Here is a 25,274-nt window from a genome sequence, read left to right as displayed (position 1 = left end):
TTGGGACCAAGACTGAGAGTCTCTTGACGGTCTTGATTTTCACTTAATCATGTTATTTTTAGTCCTACACCATATGCCATCCCTCGCAGTAAATCTTGTCCAGGAGTGCAGTACCTCCAAGATTCAGTTCCTCCAAAGACATCTTTCTGTTTTTTCCCCATTTTTATTGAGATATAATTGACACATAACATTGTGTAAGTTTGGGCTTCCCTGGTGGTGCAGCAGTAAAGAATCCACCTGCCAAGCAGGAGACGTGAGTTCAATCCCTGGATCCGGAAGATCCCCTAGAGAAAGAAATGGCAACCCACTCCAGTATTCTTGCCTGGGAAATCCCATGGACAGAGGAGTCTGGTAGGCTACAGTCCATGGGATCGCAAAGAGTCGGACACAACTTGGCTACTAAACAATAACAAGCAAATTGTGTAAGTTTAAGGTGTACAATATGTTGATTTAATGCATTTAAAATATATTGCAAAATGTTAACCACTGTAGCATTAGCTCTAATACCTCTATGACATCACATAATTGCCATTTCTTTCTTGTGGTAATAACATTTAGGATCTACTCTCTCAGTACCTTTCAATTATATATAATACCATTTAATTACCTATAATCACCATGCTGTACGTTAGATCCCCATAACTTATTCATCTTATAAATGGAAGTTTATACCCTTTGGCCAACATCTCATCCCCTCACCTCCAGCTCCTGGTGACCACCATTCTACTTTCTGAGTTCTACTTTTATAGATTCCACATATAAGTGAGATCATACAGTATTTGTCTTCTTCTGTCTGACTCACTTATCTTACTTAGCATCATGCCCTGAAGGTTCGTCCATGTGGTTGCAAATAACAGGATTTCCTTTTTCCCCATGACTGAATAATATTTCATTGAATATGTATTTATACTGCATTTTCTTTATCCATTCATTCATTGGCAGACACTTAAGCTTTCGTATCTTGGCTATTGTGAATAATGCTGCAGTGAACATGAAAATGAAGATTTCTCTTCAAGATCCTGTTTTTATTGCCTTTGGATATATAGCCAGCAGTGGGGTTGCTGGACAGAGAAATCTTTTATCTCCTTGGGCATGGTGAATATGATTAGCCTGGTTGTGCCATGTGCTCTGTAGACAGAGTTTCAGTGAATACCTCCCTGTTCTCAGACCTATTTTTCACTCCTACTTTCTGTGGTACCTACTATATACTAAAGTTTTGAGTTTCTCAAGCAGATTAGGTCAATTGTAGATATATCCTCCATTGCAGAAACTTAAGTTAAAACTTTTCCTATTCTGATAAACTGGGGCTTCCCAGGTAGCATTAATGGTAAAGCACCCGCTTGCCAATGCTGGAGATGTGGGTTGGGAAGATCCCCTGGAGGAGGGCATGATGACCCACTCCAGTATTCTTGCCTGGAGAATCTCATGGACAGAGGAGCCTGGTGGATTGCAATCCATAGGGTTTTAAAGAGTCAGACAGGACTGAAGTGATGTAGCATACATGCATCCACATTCTGATAAGTTAGTTGCTACCCCTTTATCCACTTTCCATTTTTCAAAAGATGTTTCCAGTGAAATATATCATCTTGCTGCTGTATCCTTACTCTCTCTCTGCCCTTGAAGGTTAATGCCATTTTTATCATTGTTGTTTTTTTTGTTTATTTGTTTTGGGGGGCAGCACTGGGTCTTCATTGCTGTGCACAGGCTTTCTCTAGTTGCAGCAAACAGGGGCTACTCTCACTGCAGTGGCTTCTCTTGTGGAACATGGGCTCTAGGCACACTGCTGTCAGTAGTCATGGTGCATGGGCTCAGTTGCCCTGTGACATGTGAAATCTTCCCAGACCAGGGATGGAACCCGTGTCCCCTGCATTGGCAGGCAGATTCTCAACCACAGGACCACCAAGGAAGTCCTTGTTGTTATTTAGATGTCATTTTAGGAAATTTAGGAGGGAAAGAAAATAAACTTTATGGTTAATCATTTTTAAAACTGATTTTTGTGATGTATTTCCAAAATTATAGAAAATTTATAAGACTGGTATACAAAGAAATTCCCTATACCCTTTACCCAAATTAGTCAATTGTTACTATTTGGCCATATTTGCTTGTTCTCTCTCCCCTCATATATATATAATTTATATATTAGCATATATATATATAAACATCTATTTTTTCTCAGCTAGTTGAGAATCAGTAGTTCATGTTATGTCCTTTACTCTCAAATATTTCAGTTTGTATTTCTTAAAAATAAGAACACTTTTTTAGGGGCTGCCCTGGTGGCTCAGGGGTAAAGAATCCACCTGTCAATGCAGGGAACATGGGTTCGATCCCTGATCTGGGAAGATGCCACAGAGCAACTAAGCCAGTGTGCCACAACTATTGAGGGTGTGCTCTAGAGCCTGGGAGCAGCAGCTACTAAAGCTACTAAAGCTCACATGCCCTAGATCCCATGCTCTGCAACAAGAGAAGCCACCACAAAGAGAAACCTGCACACTGCAACTAGAGAGTAGCCCCTGCTCACTGCAACTAGAGAAAAGCCCGAGCAGCATCAAAGACCCAGCACAGCCAAAAACAAATAAATAAAATTATTTTTTTTAAAGAATAAGAACATTATTTTAGATGACCCACAATATAAGTTATCAAACTCAGCAATTTTAACACTGATACAATACTGTTATCTAATTACCTACAGTCTATATTCCAATTTTTCCAGTTGCCCTGTTAATGTCCTTTAGAACAAAATTTTCCCTTTTAGGATCCAATTAAGGATCAGGCATTGCAGTTAGTTGGCATGCCTCTTTAGTTTCCTTTTATCGGGAAAAATTCCTCTGCTCCTTTGTTTCATGACGTTGACAATTTTAAGAGTACAGGCAAGATATTTAATACAGTTTTTCTTAATTTGGGTTTATCTGACGTTCATTAAGATTAAGGGCTTCCCTTATGGCTCAGATGGTAAAGAATCTGCCTGCAATGTGAGAGACCCAAGTTCAATCCCTGGATCGGGAAGATCCCCTGGAGAAGGGAATGGTAACCCACTCCAGTATTCTTGCCTGGAAAATGCCATGGACATAGGAGCCTGGTGGGCTACAGTCCACAGGGTTGCCAAGAGTTAGACATGACTGAGCAACTAACACTTCCTTTCTCAAGATTAGATCAGGTTTAAATGTTTTTGGCAGGAATAAGCAATATTACGTCTTTAATACATCACATCAGGAGGCTTGTGATGTCATTTTGTCCCATTACTGGTGATGTTAACTTTGACCATTTGATTAAGGTGGTGTTTTCCAGTCTTCTTCACTGCCAAGTTGATAGCGACAGAGTAAAGGGACAAAATAGGTGAATAAGTAGTTAATCCCACTGGGGAATTACACGAAACAGTATGGGAGACCCTGTAATTTAATGATTACTTAAGAAAGCAGGTTTGCTTAACCACGAAACCAAGCAGACTAGCTTACCAACAGAACCACACAGCAGCAGAAGACATGACGCAAAACAATAAAACAATGGTGGCATGAGACTCACATCCTGCCCATTGAGCTCAGTAAGTTAATAATCTGTAGGACATGCTCTCTGCACACATAAAAAACAATAATTTGTGCACCTAGCTTGACCATGTAGGGACAAGAAAACTCCCTTGCCCAACCTGGAGGAGGAGCTGATGATGGAAGCATGACGTCTACTCAAGAAAGACAAAGAAGTCCTTCTCCCTCTCCCCACTTTTCCTGTGATTATAAAACTAGCCCAGTAAGTTCTTGGAGCATGGCATCCCCTTGCCCACCTGCTTGTAAGCCTCCAAGTGTCCTTTTCTGATCAGCTACTTCTTATCTATCACTTTGCCTCTTGAATTCTTTTCTGCACTGAGACATAAAGAACTACAGTATCAGAGCTCTTCAGAGCCCCTGAGATGAAACCCAAACAGTTTCAACGTTACTATTTTTATTTTGTAATTAGTAGTGATTTCCAGGAAGATATTTTGAAAAAATGTAAATACTGTATTTTACACCAAACTTTTTCTTACTAGTTTTAGCATCTACTGATGATTTGGTTATCTCTATGATAGTTCCAAAATGGTAATTTTCTAACTCACATCCATTTTAACTCCAAGTGTAAAGTTTAGGCATGAGTTTTTCCAAAGCATTCAATTTCATTTTTATACAAAATCACTGCTCTTTTTTTAATATCCCACAAGAGTATTTAATTCTTGCTTGATACATTTTATAGAGAAAGGTTGGGATTGTTTGCTTTGGGTGTCCCTAGTAAATCTCATGGAGGCACCCACTGATCCTTTTTTAAAAATACATATTCCATTAGTTTAAATAATATATCATCAAATTGCAATTACAAAGTAAAACTGGAATAAATTTTGGGGGGAGAAAAATCACACCTGACTCTTGGTATGTGGGAGCATAAGTATGCGAGTATGCTCGAGAGTAGCTCTTGGCTGCAACTGGAGTGTTTCAGGCATCTTTTAATACGTTTTTCAGAGGAAATGGAGAACATTAACTAACCTAGCAAGCCTATTCAATGGAGCTTCTTTAGAAGAGCTCCTAATATTTATAATATTGAGCTATTCGCATTTAATATTCTAAAATACATCAAGGAACTAGGGCATTGTAAAGAATTATTGATAAAAGCTTAGATAAGCTTGTAATGGACCAAGCTAGAGATTCCTGAATATTTGCCAAATTCTATATGTGAGTTAGGATACGGGGGGGGGGGGGGGGATAAATGTGAGGTCCCTTTCCAGACATATTTTAGAAGCTTAGAATTCCTTGTGGTGAAATATCACGCAAATAAGACTAATGTAATATTGTATGTCAACTATACTTCAGTTAAAAAAGAAATAGATAATGATATCTGATAGAAATTGACAAGATACCCTAAAATTCATATGGAAATGTAGGTTATCCAGAATAACCAAAGCAATCTTGAAGAATAAGAATGACGGAGGACATACTTCGCAAGTTCAATTTTTCTACAAAACTTCTATAATCAAGACCATGGTGATGTTGGCATAAGAACTGCCATATTAGATCAGTGAAATAGAATTGAGAGTCTAGAAATAAACCCTTATATTTATGGTCAATTGATTTGCAGCAAAGGTGCCAAGACAATTCAATGGGAGAGAATAGTTTTTCAACAAATGATGTTGCAAAAACTGGATAATCACATGCAAAAGAATGAAATTGGATGCCACCTCACACCATATGCAAAAAATAAACTTAAAATGGATCACAGGCATAAATGTAAGAGCTAAAACTTTAAAACTTTTAATTCATTTTGAGTTTATTTTTGTGTTTGGTGTTAGAAAGTGTTCTAATTTCATTCTTCTACAAGTGGTTGACCAGTTTTCCCAGCACCACTTGTTAAAGAGATTGTCTTTTCTCCATTGTATATTCTTGCCTCCTTTGTCGAAGATAAGGTGTCCATAGGTGCATGGATTTATCCCTGGGCTTTCTATTTTGTTCCATTGATCTATATTTCCATCTTTGTGCCAGTACCATACTGTATTGATGACTGTAGCTTTGTAGTAGAGCCTGAAGTCAGGCAGGTTGATTTCTCCAGCTCCATTCTTCTTTCTCAAGATTGCTTTGGTTATTCAAGGTTTTTTGTATTTCCATACAAATTGTGAAATTATTTTTTCTAGTTCTGTGAAAAATACCGTTGGTAGCTTAATAGGGATTGCATTGAATCTATAGATTGCTTTGGGTAGTATACTCATTTTTACTATATTGATTCTAAATGTAAGACCAGAAACTATAAAACTCCTAGAGGAAAACATAGGCAAAACACTCTCCGACATAAATCACAGCAGGATTCTCTATGACCCACCTCCCAGAATATTGGAAATAAAAGCAAAAATAAACAAATGGGACCTAATTAAAATTAAAAGCTTTTGCACAACAAAGGAAACTATAAGCAAGGTGAAAAGATAGCCTTCAGAATGGGAGAAAATAATAGCAAATGAAGCAACTGATAAAGAATTAATCTCAAAAATATACAAGCAACTCCTGCAACTCAATTCCAGATAAATAAACGACCCAATCAAAAAATGTGCAAAAGAACTAAACAGACATTTCTCCAAAGAAGACATACAGATGGCTAACAAACACATGAAAAGATGCTCATCATCACTCATTATTAGAGAAATGCAAATCAAAACCACAATGAGGTACCATTTCACGCCAGTCAGAATGGCTGCTATCCAAAAGTCTAAGCAATAAATGCTGGAGAGGGTGTGGAGAAAAGGGAACCCTCTTACACTGTTGGTGGGGATGCAAACTAGTATAGCCGCTATGGAGAACAGTGTGGAGATTCCTTAAAAAACTGTAAATAGAACTGCCATATGACCCAGCAATCCCACTCCTGGGCATACACACCAAGGAAACCAGAATTGAAAGAGACATGTGTACCCCAGTGTTCATCGCAGCACTGTTTATAATAGCCAGGACATGGAAGCAACCTAGATACCCATCAGCAGATGAATGGATAAGAAAGCTGTGGTACATATACACAATGGAATATTACTCTGCCATTAAAAATAATACATTTGAATCAGTTCTAATGAGGTGGATGAAACTGGAGCCTATTATACAGACTGAAGTAAGCCAGAAAGAAAAACACCAATGCAGTATACTAACATATATATGTGAAATTTAGAAAGATGGTAACGATAACCCTGTATGCGAGACAGCAAAAGAGACACAGATGTATAGAACAGTCTTTTGGACTCTGTGGGAGAGGGCAAGGGTGGGATGGTTTGGGAGAATGGCACTGAAACATGTATATTATCATATGTGAAACGGACTGCCAGTCCAGGTTCGATGCATGATACAGGGTGCTCGGGGCTGGTGCACTGGGATGACCCAGAGGGATGGGACGGGGAGGGAGGTTGAGGAGGGGTGCTCAGAATGGGGAGCACATGTACACTCGTGGAAGATTCATGTCAATATATGGCAAAACCAATACAGTATTGTAAAGTAATTAGCCTCCAATTATAATAAATAAATTTATATTTAAAAAATAAATAAAATTTTTTTAAAAACTTTAAAACTTTTAGAAGAAAAATCTTCATGACCTTGGGTTAGGCAATGTTTTGTAATAAATGACAGCAAAAGCATAAATGACAGAAGAAAAGATAGATAAATTGGATTTCATAAAAATTAAAAACTTCTGTGTTGTGCTTGCTTCGGCAGCACATATACTAAAAACTTCTGTGTTTCAAAGAATGCTGTCAAGTAAGTGAAAAGAGGTTTATGTGTTTTTGTAAATGTTTGGATTATAAGACAGATTTAAAATAAATAGTATAAACTTAATAAATCAATAATCATAAGAGAAAATGAAAGTTATTACAGTTACATAAAAGAAAATGTCTGGCTCAGACAATTTTGATAGGAAATATTTTCAAAATGTTAATAGATAATTCCATTCTTAATAGAAAAAAATGAAAATAAGCAATTAATTTTACAATACTAACATAAACTGATAAAATAACATAAAACAATACAGAATACAGTACAAAAGAGAAACCCATAGACCAATAAATGGACAAATTCACTAACATTAAATTCAAGAATAAAGACAATCATCTACCATCAAGTAGGATTTATTCCAGAAATGCAATGATGATTTACTATTAGGAAATAGGTAAATATAAATACATCACACCTGTATGTCAAAAAGTTATATCCAACTATCACTAGGAACTAAAAAGGCATTTGATACTTTTAGAAAACACTTCGTAAATTAAGTAAAAAAGGACATCATTAGCATAATATGATATCCACCTCATATCATACACAAAAATAAATTCTTGATGATGTAAAGACCTAAGCATATAAGACAAAACTATAGAAATACTAGAGGAAGATGTAAAATATTTTCACAATCCTAGGATGATTTCAGAAAACTTTCTTATAGGACATAAGGCCTGGAAGCCTAAAATTAAAGATGGACAACTTTTCCTAAATAAAAAATTATAATTCTGTATCAAAAGACATAAAGTTAAAGGCAAGAAAGCAACTAAGAGGGTACTTCCCTGTTAGTCTAGTGGTCAGGACTCCACACTTTCATTGCCAAGGACCTGGGTTTGATCCCTGATCTGGGAACTAAGATCCCACAAGCCGTACAGCATGGCCAAAATTAAATAAATAAAAGACTAAAAAAATATTTGCTATTTATAAATGTGTATGTGTGTATACACATATTTATATATATACACACACCTCTATATAAACACACACAAATTTATAATTCACACATACATATAAAACACACATATTTATAATTCATATATATAATATTCAGAGTACATAGAAAACCCCCAAGTAGGGCATCAATCCAGACTCCCCTTCTCATCCAACATCAGACGTTTATTTGTTGAGAACTGACTGTGCCAGGCACTGTGTCGGACACTGGGAAAACAAAAGTGACTAACACAGACAATAAATAAATAAGATATTCGCAGATTGTAACAAGCATAACAAGTATGGAAAAGATATGTGGGTGGGAGAGTTGATGCAGTAGCTCAGGAGTTATAAACTGCTGGCCAAAGGGCCAGACTCAGCCTGCGTAGTGATTTCTTGAAAAAATTTGGACCAACATCTAAACTCAGGAGATTTTATGTAAATTCCACATTTCTGACTTCTCTTAAAGATTAGAACTGGCCGCACTGGCCCTAAATTCCCACATGAGCACAAATGGTCAGAGTAAAGTAGCAGCTGCCCATTTTGATTGGACAAGTTTCTTGCTCAGTTTGTTTTACTCACTAACATTATCTGCCTGACTCTTGGAGGCAACTGAGTTCACAGATCCCATGATGGAGAGTAACTTGGAGAGGTTCACTTTAGACAATAATCAAGGAAGTAATGTTTGAGCAACCTCATGAAGAATGAGGATGAACCAGCCATGTGTAGAGCTAAGGCAAGAACTTCATAAGAGCAAATTTCAGAATCTAGAAACAGTTCAAGGCCAAAACTATAGCAAAGCACTTCCAACTCCCACTTTGATCACAGACTACTTTCACTGTATCCCAGTCAGAAACCGGTGACTCATCTCCCATTTATAACAAGCATTTTTTTCTCCTATGGTTGATTTCTAGTTTCATACTGTTATGGTCAGAAAAGATGCTTGAAATTATTTCTTTCCTCTTAACTTTATTGAGTCTTGTTTTGTGTGAAATTATGTGGTCTATTCTAGAAAATGTTCCTTGAGACTTGAAAAGAATATGTACTCTGATTTTTTTTAAATTATTTCTCTGTTTTTATTTTTGACTGTGCTAGGTCTTCGTTACTTTTTGCGGACTTTCTCTAGTTGTGGCGAGCAGGGTCTACTCTTCATTCTCGTGCATGGGCTTCTCATTGTATGGCTTCTCTTGTTGCGGTACACAGGCTTTAGGCATGTGGGCCTCAGTAGTTGTGGTGCGTGGGCTTAGCTGCTCCTCAGCAGGTGGGATCTTCCCAAACCAGGGATCAAACCCATGTGCCCTCTGCATTGACAGGCGGATTCTTATCCATTGCACCACCAGGGAAGTCCTAGTTATTTTGTTTGTTTTTGTTTTGTTTTTTGTTTTATTTTGTTTGGATGTAGTGTCTTGTAGATATACGTTAAGTCCAGCTGTTTTGTTGTATCTATAGGATTTCTGTTGTTTTACTGATTTTCTGTCTGGAAGATCTGTCCTTTGATGTCAGTGAGGTGTTAAAGCTTCCTATTACTGAAATATTTGCCATATATAGGTGTGTATGTGTTATGCATATATATTTACATATATACACACACGTCATATGTACACATAACATGTCAATTTCTTCCTTTATATCTGATAGTGTTTATGTATTAGGTACTCCCATATTGGGTGTATTTCTGTTATTGTTGTTCAGTCATTCAGTCACATCTGACTCTGCGACCCCATGGACTGCAGCTCGCCAGGCTTCCCTGTCCTTCATTAATCTCTCAGAGTTTGCTCAAACTCATGTCCATTGAGTCAGTGATGCCATCCAACCATCTCATCCTCTGTCATCCCCTTCTTCTCCTGCCTTCAGTCTTGCCCAGCATCAGGGTCTTTTCCAGTGAGTCAGTTCTTTGAATCAGGTGGCCAAAGTATTGATGCTTCAGCTTCAGCCTCAGTCCTTCCAATTAATATTCAGGAAATTTCCTTTATGATTGACCTGTTTGATCTCCTTGCTGTCCAAGGAACTCTCAAGAGTCTTCTCCACCACCACAGTTTGAAAGCACCAATTCTTTGGTGCTCAGCCTTCTTTATGGTCCAACTTTCACATCCATACATCCATCCATAAAGTTGGAAAAACCATAGCTTTAACTAGATGGACCTTTGTTGGCAAAGTGATGTCTCTGCTTTTTAATACACTGTCTGAGTTTGTCATAGCTTTTCTTCCAAGGAGCAAGCGTCTTTTAGTTTCTTGGCTGCAGTCACCATCTGCAGGGATTTTGGAACTCAAGAAAATAAAGTCTCTCACTGTTTCCATTGTTTCCCCACCTATTTGCCATGAAGTGATGGGACTAAATGCTCTGATCCTGGTTTTTTCCAATGTTGAGTTTTAAGCCAGCTTTTTCACTCTCCTCTATTACCTCATCAAGAGGCTCTTTAGTTTCTCTTTGCTTTCTTCCATTAGGGTGGTGTCATCTGCATATCTGAGGTTATTGATATTGTTCCCAGCAATCTTGATTCCACTTGCAAGTCATCCAGTCCAGCATTTCACATGATGTACGCTGCATAAATAAGCAGGGTGACAATATACAGTCTCCTTTCTCAACTTTGAACCAGTCCATTGTTCCATGTCTGGCTCTAACTATTGCTTCTTGACCTGCATACAGATTTCTCAGGAGGCAGGTAAGGTGGTCTGATACTCCCATCTCTCTAAGAATTTTTCAGTTTGTTGTGATCCACACAGTCAAAGGCTTTAGATTAGTCAATGAAGCAGAAGTAGATATTTTTCTGGAATTCCTTTGGGTTTTCTGTGATCCAACAGATGTTGATCATTTGATCTCTGTTCCTCTGCCTTTTCTAAATCCACCTTGTACATCGGAAGTTCTCGGTTAACATACTATTGAAACCTAGCTTGGATTTTGAGCGTTACCTTGCTAGCATGTGAAATGAGCACAAATTGTATGGTAATTTGAACATTCTTTGGCATTGCCCTTCTTTGGAACTGGAATGAAAACTGACCTTTTCCAGTGCTGTGGTCACTGCTGAGTTTTCCAAATTTGCTGGCATATTGAGTACAACACTTTAACAGCATCATCATCCTTTAGGATTTGAAATAGCTCAGCTAGAATTCCATCACTTCCACTAGCTTCATTCATAGTAATGATTCTTAAGGCCCACTTGACTTCACACTCCAGGATGTCTGATTCTAGGTGAGTGAACATACCATGGTGGTTATCCGGCTCATTAAGACCTTTTTTGTACAGTTCTTCCATGTATTCTTGCCACCTCTTCTTAGTATCTTCTGTTTCTGTTAGGTCCATACTGTTTCTGTCCTCTACTCTGCCCATCTTTGCATGACGTGTTCCCTTGGTATCTCTAATTTTCTTGAAGAGATCTCTAGTCATTCCCATTCTGTTGTTTTCCTCTATTTCTTTGCATGGTTCACTTAGGAAGGCTTTCTTATCTCTCCTTGCTATCCTTAGGAACTCTGCATTGAGGTGGGTATATCTTTCCTTTTCTCCTTTGCCTTTTGTTTCTCTTCTTTTTTCAGTTATTTTGTAATACCTCCTCAGAGAACCATTTTGTCTTGTTGGGTGTATATTGGGTGTGTATATGTTATTAATAACACATGTAATATCCTCTTCTTGTAATATAATGATTCCTTTATCATTATATAGTGTCCTTCTTAGTCTTTCTTTATGGACTTTGTTTTAAAGTCTATTTTGTCTGATAAAAGTATTGCTACCCCTGATTTCTTACTGTTTCCATTTGCATGAAGTATCTTCTTCCATCCCCTCACTTTCAATCCATGTGTGTCTTTTGCCATAAAGTGGCAGCATATTGTATGTTCTTCACCAGTCATTTTAATTGTGCACATCCTGAAATATCTATGCACAGAGACATTCAGGGAACTTGACTACCCTCTGCGAAGTTTGTTTTCAGTCGTATTATTAAGACTTCTATGTAAAAATTCCACTCAATAGCAATTATGTATTATGTTCTGTTTCTAGTATTCCCTTGAAGCCATGTCAGCTGCCCCAGAACTGAAATCTGGGCTCATGTGACCAAGCTCTGGGGTACACAGGCTGACTCTAGAAGCTCAGGATAAGGCTATGAAACTCAAGGGAGCTGGAGTGTTGAACTCCAGGGCAATCTATAAAGACAAAGGTATGTGTATATGGCTCTCCTCCTAGGACATCTAGTCTTCCTAGAATGATTAGGAACAATAACCACAAATCTCAAGTGAGCACTTGGGACTTCCTGATAATCCTATTGTATTTCCCTAGCCACTCTCCCACTCCTCAAGGCAACTTCACATCTATTCTCTCCTTGAATCTCTAAAATGCCCTCTCCCATCCTAACACTGAGGTAATAACTTCCTTGTTCATTATTTAACTAAGTAGGAGTATTCAAAAGACACTTTCCATCATCACATCTAACATTCCACTGCATTTCTGTCTTCCCTCTGCTACAATGAATGAACTAACTCCATTTGTCTACTATATCTCATCCACTTTTTTTTTTTAGGTTTATTTATTTTTGGCTGCACTGGATCTTTGTTGCTGTGAGTGAGCTTTCTCTAGTTGTGGCAAGTGGAGGCTACTCTTTGTTGCAGTGCAATGGGCTTCTCATTATGGTGGCATCTCTTGTTAGGAAGCATGGGCTCTGGAGCACAGGCTCAGTAGTTGTGGCACATAGGCTTAGTTGCTCTGTGGCATGTGGGATCTTCCTGGAACAGAGATTGAACCTGTGTCCCTGCATTGGCCGGAGGATTCTTAACTACTGGACCAGCAGGGAAGTCATGGATCTAGTCCACTCTTAACCTCAAGGATTTTGCTCCTGTAATTATCCCCTTCTCTCTCAGTTTTTCCCCTCTTCCCAGATCATTCCCATAAGTATACATATGTGCTGTAATCTCTTCCATCTGGGAAAAAAAGGAATCCTCTTCTGATCATATGGTCCCCTCAAGCTGTTTTCCCCATTTTTTCTCCACCATTCTCCTCCCTCCCACTCCTGATTATACCAAAAATTCCTAGGAAAAGTAGTTTATACTCATCAACAGGAGAAAAACAACCACACTGATTGACCTCACTTTAAAATTCCTGATCACTAAACTCAAGTGGGCCTTTATGGCTGCCCAAATGTCAGACTACATTTCTTTGTTGTATGCATTCTCTCACTCTCCTGAAGGCCTCTTCATACCTTCTCTTCCCTCAAACCTCCACCACTTCCTCCCCTATTCTCACTCTCAGATAATGACTTTCCTTCTATTTCACAGTGAAAACAGAAGCAACTGGAAGATAATTTATATAACCCCTCACAAACCGTATCTATCCATCTACCTGTATCTGTGCCCATATACGTCTTATAATAACGAGTGAATGTTCTACACACTTAAGACCAAGCCCTCCACCTGTGTATCAGATTTTTGACTATTCAAAGATACTACTCCAATTCTGCTCCAACTGTTGCATCAGTTTTTCTATGTCTAACCATTCCCTACATACCTACATGCTATAATTTCTTCCATCTTAGAACCTTACATCCTATTTCCCTGCCTACCCCCTATACAGAAAAGTTTCTCAAAAGAATTGTCTGGTCTTTCTGTCTCCAAATGTCTTGCCAGTCTCTCTTGAACCTACATCAATCGGGCTCTTGCCCCCACCAGCCCACTGAAATATACCTAGTCACCAGTGCTCCTATCCATGGTAAGGTTGCTAAATTAAATGGTAAACTCTTAGCTTTCATCTTATTTAACATATTAGCAAGAAAGAGCAACAGAGCTCACCTGGTTCTGAATCCTGATGGTGCTAATATTGCTTAATATGTCAGCTGGTAGAAGTTTGGGAATGTGGACCACCATAATGGGGAACTTGCTTCATACCTTTCTATTACTTCAGAACTGGTTTGGAAAAAGTATGTGTGGAGAAAATACTGCATTCTGTTTGGTTCTTACAAAACCACATCCACCCACCATGCTTAACCAGGTCTTCCTAATCTCGATTTCTGCATTCATTAATTCAAGGAGCACACAGTTCCTGACTGTGCTCACCCTTAGTTCCACAACGCAAGTGATCTTACAGGACTGTGAGTTGTAACCCACACTTGTCTTCAGAATGATTCTCTGGCCCTGCTCGCTTTCTGACTGATTTCACCTTGTTACTACATCCACTCAAGTGGCTTGACCTTTTTCTGACCACCTGTACTAGCACTTCAACCTGTTCTCCATGCTCAGATCAGCCACACTCTTATCTGGCTCTTCAGTGAGGGCTTTAACAGAAACATTAAAATGGACCTATTAACACTTCACATTCTTAACACATACTATAATGATATTTTAAAGTTATTCACAATTTTCCTTTCAAGAAAGGTTTTTTTCCCTTCTAGTAGATATGAGGGCCCACTCAAGCTTTCCTTATTATAGTCATAATGAAAACTTGTAGAAGTGAGTCAACACAGGTAGCTAAATATTTTGCCAGTCTCTGCCCCCTTCTTTTCTTTTCCTCCTCCTGCTGCTGCTGCTAAGTCATTTAAGTCGTGTCCGACTCTGTGCACCCCCATAGATGGCAGCCCATCAGGCTCCCCCGTCCCTGGGATTCTCCAGGCAAGAACACTGGAGTGGGTTGCCATTTCCTTCTCCAGTGCATAAAAGTGAAAAGTGAAAGTGAAGTCAGTCGCTCAGTCGTATCCGACTCTTACCCCATGGACCGCAGCCCACCAGGCTCCTCTGTCCGTGGGATTTCCCAGGCAAGAGTGGGGTGCCATTGCCTTCTCCACTCTTCCTCCTGATAAAGTACCAAAATAGAAAAGCCAAAGAGGAAACCTGGGTGTGGAGAGCATATTTTGGTCTGTCCTTGACTTCAGAAGCTCATTTTTATCAGGTACTCAAAGTTGTTCAGGGAGCTAACTCACACTAAGCAAATTCAGAGTGCCTCATTTTCCTCACCTGTAAATGGAGATAATAATGCCTTCTTTACTGATCTGTTGTGTAGAGTAAATTAAACATACAATGTATGTAATACACCTAAGACCTAGCACATAAAACTGTATGACAGATGATTGGAAGAAAAGTTAAAAGCCATAATGTTATTTACATAGGGAATATATACCTTTCCTTTGACTGGAATATACTTGCTACTCAGAACATACTTGCCAGGGTAAAGAGCCTGAAAAAGCAATATATATATTTGGGTCATATAGCTTATAGGATCTTAGTTCCCCTGGGTCCTTTGGCAGTGAAAGCACCAAGTCCTAACCATCAGACCACTAGGGAATTCCCATGAAAAGCAATATTTTTAACCATAAAGTTTCCTGAGAAGCAACAAATGCTAGCTGGCATCAAAGGATAGCTCATCCTGACCCTGAAAGAGCCTGGTCAATTGCAGTTGCTCACAGAGGAGCATCCCTGACCAGTGACCAGAACTCTCTTGTCCACCAATCAGTAATTCCTACCCCTCCCAGACTCACCTTACTGATCCTAATTCTACCAGCTGCCCCTGCAGGTTCAGCCAAGCCTCCTGAGTTCATTCACCTTGAGTGCCTAAGCTTTCCCTCCCTATCCTGCCCAGGAGAGCCTGGCCACATATCTGTCCTCTCCTTTGCTGAATCTGTTTCACCAGTTGCTTTGAACCTTGTTCTGCCATCTTCTTTTAGTGTCACACCTGCGCTCTTTTCTTGGTTCAGAAATGTCTTAGAATTTCAGAAAAATTCCCTTATGTGGCCCTTTGCTAAGACAACTCCCTTGCCTTGTTATATGAAAAACCTAGGTCAAGCTAGACATAATCCCAGCACACATGTCCACTCAGGGCATTGCCCACTGACAGGCATCTCAGAGGCAAATTGATGGGGATTGGTGGTAAAGAGTGCTTATGCTTGTCCTTGATTTGAAACAAATGACAGAGTCTCCCTGCCAGACTCTCTAGTGACAGCCCTCCAGCTATTTCCAAAATGAGTGTTTCCAAAACACAGTTACCTCCAAGCTCTGCAAATCCAAAGGGCCTCACTCCATCTTCCTCCACTGCGGCCTTTATCATTCCTCCTCCCAGAGGAATTCCATAATGAGTCCTCCTAGTTGCTCTTACTTACAAATGAATCTCTTCAAAGAAAAAGTAAATCTTTGGTAAAAGCTGTATTCTCGTTTTCTGAATCTTGTCAAAGGGATCCCAAAGGTGGTTTTCCCCACCCTTGCTAGAAAGTACTCTGCTCAGTCTCCTAGTTCTCTTGACCTCTCCTAACTGCCTGTTTGATGACCCGCTATGAGAAGACAGCTGGATATGCCATTCTTAGACTCCAGCAGAGGGCACTGTAGTTCTGGCTTTTCGAACAGGAGCGTGACCGGCACAATGCAGCCAAGAGTGAACTGGCCAAAGTCTCTGAGCCCCTCCGCCTTTCTAAATGGATAAACGTACTGAAATTATAGAAGTGTATTTTTGGAAACACTCATACATCTCATAGCTGCTACAGACCATCATCCTCATCCACTTGAAACTAGAGGGAGAAGATACTCGAGCTACTCACAGTTAGATAACATCTAACAGACATTACTCGCAGTTGTCTTGAAGTTGGTATAACCCCAAGCAGAGTAATACCACCTTGCCAGAGCCTCAGGAATGGGCACCTCCAAGGCAGGTGACTGTGTCTGTATTGCAGCAGATAGACCACTTTTTTCACAGGGGCTTGGTCTTTCCCCCTGGTTCTCCCCACTGAGACTGGTCTAATCCACTGAAGAGTGACCCACCAGGTTCCAGTCTTCTCTGTTCCCTCGATGCTAGTCATAGGAAGTGATGTTCTGCATTTAAGTGACGCTCAGGGAGGCAAAGATCTGCTTCTGGAACAAGGTAATATTATTACTAAGTCCCTTACCCAACACAAGGCTTCTTCAGGGTAAGAAGACACCCTTGACAGGGCCCTCATTGAGCTATACACAAGGGATCCCACTAAGAGGGTAGTTCTATCAGTTCTTGTTTTTCCTTAGCCCTTGGTCTTTCCTGGAAACCCTGATAATATTTCAAAAGCCAATTTAATGTGGTGGTTAAGAGCATGGGCAGTAGCACCAAAGTGCTGGGTTAAACTCACGTCTTGGCCAATATGCCAGTCATGTGATCTTGGCAAATCACTAAACTTCTCTGGGCCTCTGTTTCTCCATTTATAAAATAAGGTTACAGTACCCACGTTTTACAGTTGTGCCAAGCACATTCACTGCATATCAGCTCTTTTTATTGCTGTTATCTCTAGAAGATCCAACGGATCTAGATCCATTTTAGATCAGCAGTCTGCAAAAGACAGCAGTCTGCATTTTATATCACCAGCACTGTCTCTATCTTATCTCATGCCCCACCCCCACTTGCCCTGTGTTCAGAATTCTTAAGAACTGCACTTTAAGGAAGATATTTTTGGAGGCAAAGGAACTGCCCCCATGTGTAAAATGTGCCCTGAGAATTGGTCTGGTTCCCTGGGTTTATGTTCTTGTTCACTTCCTCCCAAATCCCTGACAATTTCCTGATATCAGGAAAGACTAAGTGCAAGATAGCCTTCCAAAAATACTTCAACCAGTTTCAGTCCGTGTTAATACTCCAGTCAACTTGCCTCATATCTAATACGACCTCTTAGATAGAAGTCATATTTTACGTACAATACCACAACATCTAGAAATGTTGTTTGCATTTCTACAAGTATGTTCTACAAATATCTTGTATGCATTTCTAGTCTGGGTGGTGTTACTCTGCTTACAGTGACACCAACTTCAAGTAATATCTGTTATATATTATCATCACTATGTACTAAGAATCTGGAACAAACCGGCAAATACCTTAATCTAAAATTCAGCATTCTGGGAGCCACTGAGGTAGCGTAGGTGCTTAGTTGCTCAGTCATGTCCAACTCTTTGTGACCCCATGGGCTATAGCCCACCAGGCTCCTCTGTCCATGAAATTCTCCAGGCAAGAATACTGGCGGGGGTAACTATTCCCTTTTCCAGGGGTTCTTCCTGACCCAGGGATCAAACCCAGGTCACCTGCATTACAGAAGATTCTTTACCATCTGAGCCATCATAGGTAGACCCATTCTAAAAAGTTTTCAGTCTGAAAACATTGTGGCCAATCAGCCCCAGTTCCAACTAACAGAAACAATGGGCAAAGCAGTGGGAAACTAAGATTTCGTGACCTTCCTAGGGGCCCTGGGAAGTTTATACTACTGAGAAATCTACAACATAAATTTGGAAAAGTAGAAGATCCAGCCAACTACTTTTGCATTACCCCATATATCTTTCACAGTCCATTCAAAGCATTAAATGTGGTCTTTTGGCAATTTCTAATTTATGGCCTGGTTCTAGAAGAAGCTGTCAGGGCCCTTCCTATCTATTTACCACAAAAAACCATATGGAGTATAGTATTAACTGAGTGGATGAAGAGCTTCTGTTATACCATCTGCCAAAAAAATGATGAATTTTTCTCCCTTGTCACAGTGGAATTTACTTATAAAGAGTTCATTGCATCACGCTATCCAGAACATCCCCTTTCACAGTAGCTGTGGCATGATTCTTACCTACCCCGTCACCACCCTTCACCTCGGGTAGCTTCCAAAACTTGGCAAAGCTATGGGTTACCAAAAATATCTTCCAGCTTGCCAAGTACTGATCCAAGGAGAAGGCCAACTAGTGCTTCATTCAAGAGGAAGGCATCCAAGTGGGTGATACTGTCTAATACACCTCCAAGTACACGGTAACCCATACAGGAAACTGGGTGCCTACTACTCAGAAACTGACATAACAGTCATCTGGTAATGATCATATGGCTATACCTTAAAGAACAATCAGCCTGATGCCTCAGGACCAGAGAAAGAGCTCCCACTGCCGCCTGCACCCAGTCAGTACTTACTTGCAGTCCAGGTCCCATTGCCCCCGAGGAATATGCTCCTGCTCTTTCTGGGTCTGCACTTACTTGGCTATGGACATTCTGCCACCCTTAGTGGCATAATTTGGAAAGTCAAATTATGCCACTTAGTCAAACAACCAAACTCAAATGACACTGTTTCTAGGAAATGTAATCTGTGATGAAGTATAAAGCCAACCCCTGGTTCAGTCCAGGGTTCCACCTGTCCCAGCCTTCAACTGTCAATGGAGGGGACTCAAACTTTGCCCCACTCTGGTGGTGTCACTGTCACAGAGAACGTTAAAGATGTCCATGGGAGGGCAAGTGGGAGGGTGGAGGGACAGAGATGATGAACGTGTGGGGCCAAGCAGAATAAAGGGGAAAGCAGGAACTGTGGAAGAACTACAGAACAGCAGGCATCCCCACCACCCACCCAAGATGAGTCAGCAATCTCAACAATTTCCAGAGAGAATGGCAAACTTTGATCCAGTTCACAAGCTCAGGGTTCTGAGATGCAAGTCAAATCTAGCCTATTTAAGCAGAACATGAATTTTTTTTAAAGATAGTGGTGAGATTACACCAAACTTAAAAGCTTCCATATGGCAAAAGAAACAAATTGAAAAGACAACCTACAGTATGGGAGAAAATACTTGCAAACCATATATATGATAAAGGGTTAATACCCAAAATATATAATGAATTCCTATAACTCAACAGCAAAAAAGAAAGAAAATCCAATTAAATGGACAGAGGATCTGAATAGACTTCTCCAAAGACACACAAATGGCCAACAGGTATATTAAAAGATGCTTAACATCTAATCATCAGGGAAATGCAAATTAAAACCACAATGATATATCACCTCACACCTCTTAAAGTGGGTATAATTTTTAAAAAATCCACAAAAGTTAACAGCATTGGTGAGAAGACAAGGGAACCCACATGCACTGTGGTGGGTAAGCAAATGGGTACAGCCACTGTAGAAAACAGTAGGGCAATTTCTCAAGAAATTAAAATAGAACTACCATTTGATTCAGCAATCTCACTTCTGGTATATATATCCCCAAAGAAATTGAAACCATGATCTCAAAGGGATATCTGCACTCTCATATTTGTTGCAGCATTATGCACACTAGCCAAGACATGGAAGTAACAGAAATGTCCATCAGGGCTTGGATGGATTTTTTTAATGTGGTAAATGCATACAATGGAATATTACTTGGCCTTAAAAAAAAAAAACTGGGGAAATCCTGGCATTTGCAACAACATGGATGAACCTGGAAGATATGCCAAGTGAAATAAGTCAGAGAGAGGACACATTTTACATGATACCACTTATATGAGGAATCTAAAATAATTAAACTCAAAAGAAGCAAAGAATACAAGTGTTTGCCAGAGGCTCAGGAGAGGAAAAAACAGGAGGGCAGTAATCAAAGGGTATAAAGTTTCAGTTATGCAAGATGAATAAATCCTAAAGATCTACTGTACAGCATAGTAAATACTATACTATATACTTAAAACTCTGCAAAGAGGCTAGAGTTTATATTAGATGTTCTTGTTACAAAATAATAATAAAGAAGGTGAGAGGAAGTTTTTGGAGGAGATGGATATGTTTGTGGCATAGATTTTGATGATGGTTTCACAGGTGTATACTTATTTCCAAACTCATTAAGTTGTATAAATTATATATGTACCACCTTTTCTGTGTGTGTTACACAATGAAGTAATTTTTTATTTTTAAAAAATAATTACTCAGGTGTGTCAGGTCTTAGCTGCTACACATGAGATCTTTCACTGCGGCCCACAGACCCTCTAGTTGTGGTGCACAGGCTCAGCTGCTCTGCGGCGTGTGGGACTTAGTTCCCTGACCAGGGGTCAAACCCAAGCCCCCTGCATTGCAAGGCAAATTCTTAACCACTAGACCACCAGGCAAGTCCTTGAAGTAGTTGTTTAAAAAATATTAGGAGGCACATAAAAACTGTAGAAGGGACAGAGAACCAAGTTTGGCAGACAGTAACCAGAAACAAGGTTCACAATCACGCCACAGACCTGGCTGTGCAGAGACACCAGTGCATTCAGTGCTGTGGGCACTGCTGGCCCCAAGGACACTGGGCCCCAGATAATGCTGCTGGAGACAAGAGGCAGCTTCACTGCCCCAACCTCCATCAACAGAAAAAGACTTCACATGGTCCCAGCTTCTTCGCAACCCCAATCTTTGATTCAAAATCTGAAGAAGACACGTTGATTGGCCTAGCCAAACCTCTTGGCCCTTGGCCTTGCTACAAGAGAGGCTGGGTATCTTAGTCCATGCAGGCTGCTATAACAAAATACCGTAGACTGGGTGGCTTATAAACAACAGAGATTTATTTCTCACAGTTCTGGAGGTTGGCAGTCCAGGATTAGGAAGCCAGGTGAGGACTCTCTTCCAGGTTGCAGACTTCCTGTTGTTCCCTCACGTGGCAGAAGGGGCCTGGAAGCTCTCTCAGGCCTCTTTTTATAAGGGCACTTATTCCATTCATGGGGGCTCCATCTCATGAATCACACCCCAAGAGCCCCACCTCCAAACGCTATTACCTTGGGCATTAAGTTTTCAACATATGAATTTGGGGGGTGGGGGAGTGGAGGGAATTCAAACATTCAGACCACAGCACTGGGTAAGGAAAATCTCATCTTTTCAGTCACTATAAGAAGATACAGATTTTGGATCTGAGAAGATTCCTAAACCCCCGTAAGAATGCTAAGACTACACTATCCCACTCTATACTGCCTTTCCAGCTCTTGGCCCTGTCCCTCTCCACTTGACCCAACACCAGTCCAGCTCTAAACCAAGAGCAAGCTGAGACCTCTCTAATGCTTCTAACACACTTGATACCTGCTGCCCCAAATGCTCTTCCTGATACTACTGTGTCCCACGAACCCCTTCTTACCCTGCAACACTTGGCTTGTGAGGGGCTTGGAGGGATCCCTGCCCGTGTCGGGTTAGCATGGAGACCAGAGACTGAGAAAGTTGAATAACCCCATTTGCTAGGTACTCAGAACAAGTCTGCTCTCATTTCAGACCAGAAGGATCCAGTGCCCACTAGGCTTCCCCCTATTATCTCAGAAGATGGGAATTACTCCGTGCACCAAAATAGCCACACAAAGTACCACGAAGCTGTTCGGAAGGTATCGTTAAAGACATGTGAGTATCATGGATTTGTCACCATTCTAGGGGCAGAAAAGGTGTGTCTGAGTTGCTAAAGTGGCTGGGGTGTGGTGGGTCGCTGCTTTAGAGCAGGCAGCAAGGTCAAAAAGAGCCAAGAAGAGACTGAGAAGAGGGAGAAAGTAGGCTCCAATAGTGAGGTAAGCAAGATAAGATAAAAACTGAATCAGAAGTGACAGCAGAAGATCTACCTGTTAGTACTTTCTCTTTCAAGTGTCTCACCGTGGATAAGTCACTTATCCTTTTTTAACTTGTTTCTTCATTCATTTAGGGGAAAAAAAGGGGCAGAAAATGCAGACTCCACCAACCTTACAGGATTGTTAAGAGGATCAAAGCTTTGGAATTTGAACTGAGTTTCAACTCAACAAGCTGTGTGACCTTGGGCAAAATTCTTTGATCACTTAACCTCTCTGGACCATCTGAAAACTAGAATAACAATCTAGTGTTTTCTGTGAAAGAGAAACTTACATTTTAAAAAGTTCCTAGCACAAGCCACTGATATAGGCAGATACTTGCAGGAATCTCCAGGGAATTCTGCTATGTAAAGAAAGCCAATCCCCAAAAGATCCTGTACTGTATGATGCCATTTATACAACATTCTTAAACTGACAAAATTACAGAACTGAAGAACACATTAGTGATTACCAAGGAGTGGAGGGAGGAGTATGTGACTATAAAAGGGCAACTCTGGCATCTTGTGGTGACAGAACTTATCAATATGCTAATAGCCTACTTGTAACAGTGAAAAGTGGAAGTTGTTTTTTTTTTTTTTTTTTTGCTTAATCTTATTGGACTCTCTGCAACCCCACGGACTGTAGCCCCCCAGGCTCCTCTATCCATGGTATTTCCCAGGCAAGAATACTGGAGCGCACTGCCACTTCCCTCTCCAGAGGGGGCTTCCTGACCCAGGGATCGAACCGGAGTCTCCTGCACTGGCAGTCACATTCTTTGCCACTGAGCCACCTGGAAGGCCCCAATAGCATAGTAGGGATTTTTTTTTTTTTTTAATAATTATAAAGACTAGATAGCCAGAATATTAGGCTATAATCCTAAGTTTTAAAACATATACAAATTTTATACATTGGTATAATTAGAGTTATACAATAAATTAAGAGTGAAAATTCAAAAAAAGAAAATCTAGGTAAGTCTGATATTAAAATTTTTTAAATATCTAATACAACATGTAGAATTTAACAGGTAGTTGATAAATTATAGGACTTCCCTGGTGGCTCAGATGGTAAAGCGTCTGCCTACAATGTGGGAGACCCGGGTTCAACTCTGGGTTGGGAAGATCTCCTGAAGAAGGAAATGGCAATCCATGCCGGTATTCTTGCCTGGAAAATCCCATGAATGGAGGAGCCTAGTAGGCTACAATCCATGGGGTCGAAAAGAGTCAGACATGACTGAGCGACTTCACTTTCACCTGATAAATTATATGTTAGCAATACCTAAACATAAGGCAGTATCACTGCTAAATTTCAGAGAATTTCCTGAAATAAGCCAAGGGGGAGGGGAGGAAGAACCAGTAGACCCATCTTGCACATTTTCCGAGTGGGTTGTGTGGATAGGACTCTGTGCTCTTATTGCCGAGGACCTGGGTTCAATCCCTGGTTGGGGAACTAAGATCCCACAAGCCAGGTGACATGGCCAAATAGAAAAGAAACCAAGTAGGCAGACCACTTGTTTCTGCACCACCTTAGCACTTGTGGTAAACACAGGAAGAACCAAGACTGATTCCACTGACCATGAAGGGTGTAAGATGCTGAAATCCAGAAGTGGAGCGGGGTGTGGTGACTACATTTCCAGGACTTCTCAGCATCTGGTCAAGCCTAGTTGCTAGGTTGGGCTTGTGGTGCCCTGAGGCACAAAAGGGGGCACCCAACTCTAAGAAATCTGATAACCTGCCCAACCATTCAGTCCCCAATCAGGTCTTCAGGATCCCCCTGACTGATGCTCAGAACTTCAGCTTCTGGCGGTCCAACGGTGCAGGAGTGCGCCCAGAGGAGACCATGCCATGGATCCGGAGCCCCCGCCACTGCCTCATCAAAAGTGCAATGACCAGGTTAGGTTGGGAGGGGTGAGGGTGGGGAGATCACTTAAACCCTTGGAGATGCTTTCATTTCTATTCAGAGTTGGAAAATGGAATAGGAGGTTTTGGTCTTACCAGGGAAAACTGGCCCCAGAATCTAGGCAGTAGTGGCTACTGTTAGTAGTGGCTATTCAAAGGAGCTAAAAGATTTACCCTTGTCTTTGTGTTTCACCTTATGGCTATGACTTCTGAACAGACTCAAGAATCTACAGCATTCCTGTGGGAGGCCTGGAATGTTTCTGCTCCCTTCACTGCCACCTCCCACCCCTCTAAGCACCACCCATTGGCAGCAGCTCCACCTCTTCATCACTACCCCTGCCCATTCAAGGTTTAAGCCCCCCACCCCCACCCCGAGTCCAGCCTAACCTGGCTGAATCTGAGACTGTCTCTTTTCCAGGTTTATGGATCACTCTATTCTCAATGACAGAAACTTCAGTCTGTATTGAGCAGGATGTGTTTGCAGAAGGACAAGACAGTACTGCAGATGGAGCGGTGAAGAGGGAGGTATCCTGGTTCCAATGGCTGATTAATGGGAGGAGGGGACTGAGAAAGTGCAATAAATAGACTGATCTAGAAGTAACTTGTGTACACAGGAAATGAGGGAGTGGGAAATTATTCCCCAGTTCCTGTGAGATCAGGACTGTGAGAGATTCCTGAAGGAGTCGAGCTTGGTGCTTGGTTTGGGAGGGGCCAGGACAGACCACTACAAGGGGTTCTGAGGTCATGCATGGAAGGAGTCAGAGTAACGAATGCTGCCGGGCCTCAGAGAGGTCATGCTCTCTGCAGACACTGCAGCTTCATCTTGGCAGATGAAAGAGGTCTACAGAACCCCCGGCAGGGGCCTGCCCCCTCCACCAGGCTCTGCCACTTCGGACCCAACCCAGGGCCCAGAACAGCTGCAGAGAACCGGGAATTTTACAAAGAGTTTGATTTTTATTGATATTTAAATAT

At 40.8% G+C, this 25,274-nt stretch overlaps 1 protein-coding gene across 1 annotated transcript in view; it reads left to right on the top strand.

The window, feature by feature from the left end:
• Positions 1 to 25,225, top strand: part of SPMIP11 (sperm microtubule inner protein 11) — a 48,583-nt gene extending 23,358 nt beyond the window's left edge. Inside the window, exons 3-5 of the mRNA XM_065935065.1 lie at positions 22,091 to 22,213; positions 24,152 to 24,296; positions 24,721 to 25,225. Coding sequence (XP_065791137.1) covers positions 22,091 to 22,213; positions 24,152 to 24,296; positions 24,721 to 24,769 — 317 coding nt within the window. The 3' untranslated portion in view covers positions 24,770 to 25,225. The remainder of the gene's footprint in view (positions 1 to 22,090; positions 22,214 to 24,151; positions 24,297 to 24,720) is intronic.
• The last annotated feature ends 49 nt before the right edge of the window (positions 25,226 to 25,274 follow it).

This window comes from Muntiacus reevesi, chromosome 4 (genome assembly GCF_963930625.1).
Source record: "Muntiacus reevesi chromosome 4, mMunRee1.1, whole genome shotgun sequence".
NCBI lineage: Eukaryota > Metazoa > Chordata > Mammalia > Artiodactyla > Cervidae > Muntiacus > Muntiacus reevesi.
This window is presented reverse-complemented; position numbering and strand designations above follow the sequence as displayed.